This window comes from Cervus elaphus, chromosome 6 (assembly GCF_910594005.1).
Source record: "Cervus elaphus chromosome 6, mCerEla1.1, whole genome shotgun sequence".
Lineage (NCBI taxonomy): Eukaryota > Metazoa > Chordata > Mammalia > Artiodactyla > Cervidae > Cervus > Cervus elaphus.
Window position 1 is genome coordinate 14,541,593 of NC_057820.1, and position 10,580 is coordinate 14,552,172.

At 40.3% G+C, this 10,580-nt stretch overlaps 1 protein-coding gene across 2 annotated transcripts in view; it reads right to left on the bottom strand.

Annotated features, from left to right (window-relative positions):
• NUDT9 (nudix hydrolase 9) overlaps window positions 1-6,834 on the bottom strand; it is a 49,688-nt gene extending 42,854 nt beyond the window's left edge. Inside the window, exon 1 of one of the 2 annotated variants that reach the window (XM_043906233.1) lies at window positions 6,471-6,834. In XM_043906233.1, the coding sequence (XP_043762168.1) occupies window positions 6,471-6,577 (107 nt within the window). In that variant the 5' untranslated portion in view covers window positions 6,578-6,834. The remainder of the gene's footprint in view (window positions 1-6,470) is intronic. The other variant, XM_043906232.1, reaches the window with a different exon arrangement.
• Between the last annotated feature and the right edge of the window lie 3,746 nt (window positions 6,835-10,580).

Here is a 10,580-nt window from a genome sequence, read left to right on the forward strand (position 1 = left end):
GGAAGACAATTTTTACACCGCTCAGGGTGAGGGGGCAGGGATGGATAATTCAGGCCTGGTGGTAATGGGAGTGCTGAGGTAGGGAACAGGTCAGGTGGTAATACAAGCGATGGCGAACGGCAGATGAAGCTTCACTTGCTCGTCCACTGCTCACCTGCTGTGTGACTCAGTTCCCAATAGGGCCCAGGGGTTGGGGATCTCTGGTCTAATGTACATATGTCAAAAATGAATGACAGAAATAGCACAAAAGAAGAAAAGGAAATGGAGATATACTGTTGTTAGGTTCCTACACTGTATTCAAATTAATGTAGTATTACTTGAAGCCAGACTGTGATAGATGTACAAATTATAAACTTTAGAGTAGGACTTCCTGATGATCCAGTAATTAAGAAACCACCTGTCAATGCAGGGGACACGGGTTCAATCCCTGGTCCAGGAAGATTCCATATGCCATGGGGCAACTAAGCCCATGCTCTACAACTACCAAAGCCCAAAAAAGTCTCTGTCAGACAAATGCTGTATGATGTCACTTATATGTGGAACCTAAAATATGACACAAATAAACATATCTACTAAACAGAAACAGACTCAGACTTGGAGAACAGATGTGTGGTTGCCAACGGGGAGAGGGTGGGGGAGAGGGAAGGAATGGGAGCTTGGGATTAGCAGATGCAAACTGGTATATATAACATGGATAAACAACCAGGTCCTAATGTATAGCACAGGGAACTATACTCAATATCCTGTGATAAACCATAATGGAAAAGGAATATGAAAAAATATATTTATGTGTATATATATATGTGTATGTGTATATACAGGCCAATAGGATAGAATAGAGTCCAGATATAAACCCTTACATATATAGTCAGATGATTTTCAAAAAAGGGTGTCAACTCTCAAAAGGGAAAGGACAGTCTTTCCAACAAATGGTGCTGGGAAAGTTAGATATCCACATGCAAAGAGATGAAGATGGACCCATACATTACATATACATAAACATTAACTTGAAATGGATCAAAGACCCAAACATTAAGACCTAAAACTATAAAACTCTTAAAAGAAGACACAGAGGGAAATTTCATGACATTGAATTTGGCAATGATTTCTCAGATATGACCGAAACCACAAGTGACAGAAGAAAATCAGTAAATCAGACTGTATCAACACTAAAACTTCTGTGTATCAAAGGACACAATCAGTGGAGTGAAAAAAGCAAATCACAAACTATACTGTAGATGACATTCAAAGGGTTAGTAACTATAATATACTGAGTTTGTATAAACTGACAAAGGCTGAACTGGAATAGGAAATTGGGCAGATTATGACCAAATAATCAAAGAAAAGCAGATCCAACTGGCTAATAAACATTAAAAGACAGTTATAATCACTAGCGATTAAAGAAATGAAAATTTAAGTAACCGTAAGTTCTTTTTTCCACGTAGACTGACAAACCTTTAAAAAGGTAACATCATCTCCTATACATTGCTGGTAGAGATGTGAACTGCTACAGAATTTTTGTAAAGTAATTTGGCAAGAAAGATGAACATACTTACATCCTGCAACTCAAGTAATTTCATTCCACTAACCTAGCCCATAAAAATGAAATAATCAATTATGCATACAAAAAGTATTTCAGCAGTGTTTAATGGGAATTAAAGGAAATGCCCAATAATGTAAGGATGGCTTAATAAATATTAGAACAGCTACACGATGGGATGACTATTAAGTAGCTATGAAAAAGAATGACATCAAGTGACAGTATTTTCATACGATATTATTGAAAATGAAAAGCAAGATGCAAGAAAGTGTGTATAACATGATCCCATCTTACACAGAAATGGTAGAAAAAATAAAGAACATATATTTAAGACTATGTACATAATGTATTCATTTTTTCACTGCTGCCATAACAAATTTCCACAAATTCAGCAGCTTAAAACTACACAAATTTATTATCTTACAGTTCTCCAAAAGTCTTACTGGGCTAAAACCAACATGTAGACAGGGCCGCAAGACTTTCATGTAGCCAGCAAGGCTTTCATTCAGATTTGATAGAGAGATCAGAAGCTGATCTAACCAATCCCGATGTAAATTTCCTTTTTACTTCTGTTTTATTATTTCCTAGCACGGTTTATTTTCTAAACAATTTTATTTTCAATCAACTTCAGAACAATTAAGGGACCTGAAGTTCTAAGAAGGAAAGTAAAAGTTACTCAGTCATGTCCGACTCTTTACGACCCCAAATTCATAGTATTACAAGCCTATCTTGCGAAACAAGCTCTCTTGTTTCTCATAAAACAAGAAAAATCTCAACCAATCAACCAACCCTTACACCTAAAGGAGCTAGAAAATGAAGAACAAACAAAACCCAAAGCTAGTAGAAGCAAAGAAATCATAAAGACCAGAACAGAAACAAAAGAAATAGAGACTAAAAAACAACAGATAAATGTAACAGAAAAGAAAGCCCAGAAATGAACCCACACTTAAATGGGCAATTAACCTACAACAGAGGAGGCAAGAATACACACTAGGGAAAGGCAGCCTTTTCAACAAAAGCAAAAGAAACAAACTGGACTACTCTGTCACACCATGCACAAAAATAATTTCAAAATGAATTAAAGACTTAAATGCAAGACCTGAAGCCATAAAACCTCTAGAAGAAAACATAATCAGTACCCTCTTTGACACTGGTCTTAGAAAGATTTTTTGGGGTATGTCTCCTCTGGCAAGGGAAACAAAAGCAAAAATAAACAAATGGGACTGCATTAAACTAAAAAGCTTTTGTGCAGCAAAGGAAACTACCAACAAAAGAAAAAGGCTGCCTACTGAATAGGAGAATGTATTTGTAAACAATATATCTCGTAAGTGGTTAATATCTAAACCATACAAAGAACTTACATAATACAACACTAGAAAAAACAAACAACCCAACTTAAGAAATGGGTGGAAGCTCCAAATACATATTTTTTTCAAAGAGAACATAGAGATGGCCAACAGGAACATTAAAATACACTCAACATCATTTTTCACTTTCACGCATTGGAGAAGGAAATGGCAACCCACTCCAGTGTTCTTGCCTGGAGAACCCCAGGAACGGGGGAGCCTGGTGGGCTACCGTTTATAAGGTCGCACAGAGTCGGACACAACCGAAGCGACTTAGTAGCAGTAGCAACATCACTAATCATCACAGAAATGCAAATCAAAACCTACCTCATACCTGTCAGAATGGCTATTATCAAAAAAACAACAAATAACAAGTGTTGGTGGGGTTGTGGTGAAAAGGGAACCCTTGTGCACTGCTAATGGGAATGCAAATTGATGCGGTTACTATAGAAAACAGTAGAGATTCCTTTAAAAAATTAAAATATAACTACTGTATGATCCAGCAATTCTACTCCTGAATATTTATCTAAAGAAAATAAAAACACTAATTAGAAAAGATGCATGCACCCCATATTCACAGCAGCATTATTTATGACAGCCAAGATATGGAAGTAGCCTAACTGCCCATCAATAGGTGAATGGATAAAGATATCATGCACACACACACATAATGGAATATTACTCAGCTATTTAAAAGAAAAAAAGAAGGAAATATTTCCATTTGTGATGACATGGTTGGACCTAGAGGGTATTATGCTAAGTGAAATGTCAGAAAAAAAAGAAAGACAACTACTGTATGATTCTAGTAATATGTGGAATCTAAAAAACAAAACAAACGTAAGAAAACAGAAACACAGTCATAGATACACAGATCAAACAGGTAGTTGCCAAAAGAGAGGGTAGTAGGGGGTGGAAAGAAGTAGTAAAGGGATAAGATTAAGAGGTACAAACTTCTAGGTACAAAATAAATAAATTATGTGTATGAAATATAAGGTGTGGAGAATAACTGTTATCCCTGTATGGTGACATATGGTAACCAAACTCACCCTGGAGATCATGTTAAGATGTATGGAAATATCAAATCAGTACGTTGTGTAACAGGAACATAGTGTTATATAGGTCAATTATACTTCAAAAAACTAACTCATAAAGGTTGTGGAGGGGAGGGGGGAACTGGGTAAAGGTGGTCAAAAGGTACATATGACTTTCCAGTTATAAGATAAATAAGTACTAGGGATATAATGTACAACATGATATATACAACTAATACTGCTCTATATTATATAGTAAGTAAATCCTAAGAGTTCTCATCACAACAAAATTTTTTTATTCTACTTCTTTCATGTTGTATCTATAGGACATGATGGATGTTCACTAAACTTATTGTGACAATCATTTCATGATGTTTGTGTTTCAAATCATTATGATATACACATTAATCTTATACAGTGCTGAACATCAATTTTATCTCAATAAAACTGGAGGGAAAATAAATTTTATATTACAGGTAAATAAGTTAGGTTAAAACCAAATCTATATACTAAGTCTTCAAACAAAGAATTCATCAATTTTTGTTTTTATTCTATTTTGTTTGTTGTATTTTATACGTAACTGCATTATATAGCGAACTTTACTTTTATACCTTCATAGTCAAGGAGAAGACTCTTGAGAGTCCCTTGGACTGCAAGGAGATCCAACCAGTCCATCCTAAAGGAGATCACTCCTGGGTGTTCATTGGTAGGACTGATGTTGAAGCTGAAACTCCAATAGTTTGGCCACCTGATGCAAAGAGCTGACTCATTTGAAAAGACCCTGATGCTGGGAGGGATTGAGGGCAGGAGAAGGGGATGACAGAGGATGAGATGGTTGGATGGCATCACCAACTCAATGGACATGGGTTTGGGTGGACTCCGGGAGTTGGTGATGGACAGGGAGGCCTGGCATTCTGTGGTTCATGGGGTTGCAGAGAGTCGGACACAACTGAGCGACTGAACTGAACTGAAGTCAAATCAGAGTCAAATCAATTCTAGTAAAAGTATTAGAAGCCTTCATCAAAATTTCCCCAAGATCTCCTTTACTCCTTTGATACTCAAACCATTCTTGCTTGAAACACTATGCTTTCATTGGTTTTGTCAACTCTTTTTTTTTTAAACAAGAGCATTATGTCTTTTATTTTCCACATACCAGTCCCTCTGTGCTTTGAGGAAACAAAGGATTCTACCTGCTTTTTTAATACTTCTGTTTTTTTCAAATTTTGCAAGGCAAAATTGTGCAGAAAATAATAGAGCTCCCATAGAACCCCAGCCTCCTCACCACAAACACGAAGAGCCCCAACACCACCACCAACACGCCCCACCGGAGAGTTACACGTGAAATAAAGTGAAGTCGCTCAGTTGTGTCCGACTTTGCGACCCCATGGACTGGAGTCTACCAGGCTCCTTCATCCATGGGATTTTCCAGGCAAGAGTACTGGAGTGGGTTGCCATTTCCTTCTCCAAGGGATCTTCCCAACCCAGGGATCAAACCCAGGTCTCCCACATCGCAAGCAAACGCTTTACTGTCTGAGCCACCAGAGAAGTTAATACCTTTGAAATAAGGGGGCCAAAACATCCTACATGAGCAGTGGGACAGTAACCACGGAAATCAGCCCTCTCTCCCTCCCCATTCACAAACAAAAAGTCGGCAGTACTTGTTGATCCCCAGGATAAAACCAAAATGTAAAGAAAAGGGCTAGAACCTCTATGGTGAGTTAGGTATTAAAGAACACAGCAGAAACTTCGGCTTAGTATCTGTACAGTTCACACTGAAGAAATAAAGTTGAGGCAGCTACAATCAGCAGAAAAATTGTTCCACAAGTGTAAAGTCTGGACCAGAAGAGGAAGGGGACGTTTCCAGCCTGTCCACCGGCTGCTACTTGCTCACACACCCTCAACTGAAACCTTCCAGTCCAGAAGGCTATCACTGGAGTTGGCGGGGCCGGGCGGAGACAGAAGAAAAAAATGGAAGAAACAAACAGAAGAAAATTTCCTTGTGTCTAATGACGTGACAAAAATAATTAAAAACACACACACTCCTAGAGGCAGCCTCACAACACTTGTTTATTACTCGATGCCAGGCATGAGCATGGTACCTAGGACATGTGTTCAGAAACCAGGAGGAACGAATAAGAGGAGACAGTATGAGATACCACAAATCCCTAAATTTATCCAAGGCAAATTTTTTTTAAAAGAGGTAAGTAATAAATATTTTATCTACACTGAAATGGAGAAGTAGAGGAATGACGACTTACACTTTTCATTTTACACCATTTAAACGGTTCGCTATTTAAACTCTCTGGGGACAAATAATGTTAGTGACTCACGGCAGAGGACAGACTTCAAGTATCATAAGAAAGCGTGCCACCACTTGCTTTTCTCAAAAGACAAGTAAAATATTTTAGAGACTTTAAAAAAAAAAAAAACGTGCGTATGGCTGTAAAAAGCTGGGACCCAAGCAGAGCCTCCTGAAACCACCCGACCAGAAGCTGGTTACCAGCCGCAACGCAAAGACTCGGGAGAAGGAGTCAGCGCTAGAAGCGGGAATACCTGCACGCCGCGACGCTGCAGCCGCCCAAGTACTTGACAGTCACAGAGGCCAGGGCGACAGAGAGGGACACGGCGGCTAAAGTCTTCCCCAGGAAGCCTCCGGCCATCAGCGGCCCGGAAGATTCGCGGAGCGAGGTAGCTTGGGCCTCAGGCTCCGCCCGCCCCACAGCCCCGAGCCCCGGGCGTCCAGCGGGTACTGGGACCGGGCGGCCCTCCGGTTCCGGAGAGGAAGTAGCTACGTCAATTTCATTAACACACAGGGACTAGACGCCCTCCCAAAATAAAAGCCCACTTCGAATCCCCAAGTGACGCGCAAGGTACCAGCTCCAGTAACGCTCCGCTGCGCGACGGCACTTTACGACAGCGCCGAAAAGAGAGGAGGTGCGGGCTTCATAGCGCCCGCCTTCGGCTTTTCATCCTTGCGGATCCCGTGATTGTGAGGGCTTTGGACAGGGGTCTCGGGGTACCATCGAGAAAGCGGTAGGGAAAAGGGAAGCTGAAAGAAACCGAGAAGTTGGGAAGGAGAAGAAAAAGGAAGGGGATTAAGAGAAGTGTGCCCTCCTTTCCCCCCCCCCCCCCTCAGGGAGGAAGGAGTTACAATCCTAGTCATATCTGATTACAAGTTGGTTACAGGAGAAGGAGGTAGGCCAGAGACTTGGACTCCCCGTATCTGAGGCTTTTCAGTTCCTTTTTTTACGAAGATGTTCACCTCATGAGTAAATTTCACGAGGCTTTGCCTTGTGTGGCCTTAGCAAACCTGCGGAGGAGTAAAACCAGCTGTGAAATAAGCACACAGCGTGGAGGAGGGACAAGGGCAGCATCTGGTCTATAACTCCAGAGGCAGCGATTGGCCGAACCGGAAATTGTACATCAACATTGTCAGAACAGTTTGTAAAGCGATTTCTGTTTGACACTTGGTTTGTCATTATCTTTTTTTAGGTCTGAAATTATAAGATGCAGTAGTATACACATTTTTTTAATATATTTTTAATATTTTTCAGTATAGTTTATCACAGGATGTTGACTGTAGTTCCCTATGCTATACATTAAGGCCTTGTTTTTTCTTTATTCTAAGTGTAATAATTTGTATCTACCAACACCAGACTTCCAGGAGCAAGTCTCTTCCTCTCCTGCCCCTTGGCCACCACAGATCTGTTGTCTGTGGATCTGCTTCTGTTTCATAGATTCTTATGTGTCGTTCTTTTTAGATTCCACATATGGGTGATATTCTATGGTTAGTATCTTTCTCTTCCTGACTTACTTCACTTAGTATGATAATCTCTAGTTACACAGCCCTAGGTTCTCGTTAATCATCTACTTTATACATGATAGTGTATATAGGTCAATCCCATTCTCCCAGTTCATTCCACTCCCCTCCCCTTTCCCCCTTGGTATCCATACTTTTTTTTCCTCTACATTTGTGCCTCTATTTTTGCTTTGCAAATAAGATTATCTTTACCGCTTCCCTAGATTCCACATTTATGTGTTAATATTCTTATATATGTTTTTCTGACTTACCTCTGTATGCCAGCCATCCATGTCTCTGCAAATAACACAGTTTCATTCCTTTTCATGGCAAAGAAGTAGCCCGTTGTATATGTACCACATCTTCTTTAAACATTCTTCAGCTGATGGACATATAGGTTGTTTCCATGTCCTGGCTGTTGTAAATAGTGCTTCTGTGAACATTGGGATGCATGTATCTCATTATCTTATTAAAGTGTGTGTGGATATTTACCTTTTAAGTATGTAATCCACTGTTTCAGTAGTGGGGTATGGACACAGACATAAAACTTCTCACCATCTCAAAAGCCAGATTTATCAAACCTTAACAACTTTTCTGAAGACCATAGACTTCTTGGTATGTGAAAGCTCCATCTGAACCAATGTACTGAGAAACTGAACCAAACTTTTGTTGATGAAAATTCAGTTAACTAGCAAGTTAAGAAGAAAACAAGAGTATTTTATTTGAGCCAAACTGATGATTTTAACTGATGATGTGAGAGTTGAACTATAAAGAAAATTGAGCACCGAAGAATTGATGCTTTTGAGCTGTGGTGTTGGAGAAGACTCTGGAGAGTCCCTTGGACTACAAGGAGATCCAACCAGTCCATCCTAAAGGAAATCAGTCCTGAATATTCATTGGAAGGAGTGATGCTGAAGCTGAAACTCCAATACTTTGGCCACCTGATGCGAAGAACTGACTCATTTGAAAAGACCCTGATGCTGGGAAAGATTGAAGGTGGGAGGAGAAGGGGATGGCAGAGGATGAGATGGTTGGATGGCATCATCGAATCAATGGACGTGAGTTTGAGTAAATTCTGGGAGTTGGTGATGGTCAGGGAGGCCTGGTGTGCTGCAGTCCATGGGGTTGCAAAGAGTCGGACACGACTGAGCGACTGAACTGGTGAGGTTAATGCAGGAAGAAGAGTCTCAGAAAGCTCTGAGAACCATTCTGCCTGTTAGAAGTTGAAGGCACAGTCAAAAAACTTTTTGAGACAAAGGATCATCCATCAAAATGACTAATATATTTACATAAATTTTACCAAGATATATACTCCAGGTAAGCACATGTCAAGATAGCCTTAAGTTACCATGACCCCCCCTACAGCGCAGGGAAAGAACATACTTCTTTTAAGAAGTTATATCGCTAGGGTCAGAATAAAGGAAAAAAATTGATCTTTATGGTTGAGAACTTTGTAAATTCTCAAACTGATCTTTGACAAGTTCTGGTTAATGTGTAATGAGGAAGGGAGGAGCCACAGTTCTCAGAGAAGTTTGTTTTAATTTTTTCTTGTCCTGCCTTAAAATATAAATTGTATTTCATTACTCTATTTTGGCTTCTAGAAGCTTAAGGTCTTGTCCATAGAGTGATCCCAGCATCAACCCCTACCCACACCCTCCCCTTCAACCCCTTTTGTTCCAGGCAAAACCTGGATAGGCAGTCAGACCCCAGACCCCTCTCTTGGGCAGTTTAGAAAGCTTGCAATTAGAAATCTTTTCTCTGCCTTGGTGGTATAAATCTGCCACCCAGAACTTTTCTTTAGTACTACTTCTTCTCCTCTGACAAATACCTGTTAAACCAGATGGCCTAGTCACATGGATCACCCACCCACCTCTCTACCACCCCTTAGCACACTCCAGCCCTTGAATAGTCTCCAGCCTTCTGTTTCAGGGAAGTAGAGTTTAGTTCATACTGCAGTATTGAAACAAAGCAAGACCCTATGGTCCTTGTCCCCCATATCCTCTGCCTGCCTTTTGTCTGTGAAAGAACTTTAGCCAAAGAATACGTTTGCTCAGAGAAGTGAGAACATGCAGAAACAAAGGAAAATAGTCAAAGGGACCAAAGAATAATAGTTTGACAATTAAGTACAGTCGAGGACATTTAGCTCCTTCTCAAGGGCTATAGATGATATTCTGAGCCATATCCTGTGAGCTGTCTTATAGATACTGAACACTCCACAAGATGGAGAAGTTAGCACATGATGAACAGATTGTGTGACATAAGCTGCCACGATTCTGAGAACTGGCCTCAAGAGGTGGAAACGAACCAACCCTAGAACTGAAAATTAACTGTACTTAAAACAGTCAAGATGATGCTAGCTGAATCCCCAATGACCAATTTCCAGATGACTGTCAGAGCTGACTGTGCTGTTTCTGCAGGCAGCCCCTCCCTCAGCGTAGAACAGCTCTAGCCCCTGATTGCCCGTGGGGTGCTGCAGGGGGCAGCCTTTGGACAGGCATTGGCCACACCCACTGCCTCCCCATCCCCTTACCAGCATCCAAAGTAAAACACAATTGCCTTTCCACCAACCTGGCCTTGTTATTGGCTTTTGCGTGGCACACCCCAGAACCCTACTTTTGGTTACAGTGTTACTAAACAAAATATGTCTTTACCACTTTAGTGTTCAGATTTGATTATCTTTAACACTCTATCCAGGTAGCAAAGTACTATTGTTAAAATATACTTAAAACTTTTAAAAAATAAATATCTGGACTTGGCTTCCTGAAGTCAGATAAACTTTGTTGTCAAAGTTTTTGACAGCCATTAACCTCTGCTTAAACTTAAAAAACAAAATTCAACTGAGCGAATTTGAAGATCTAATTGGC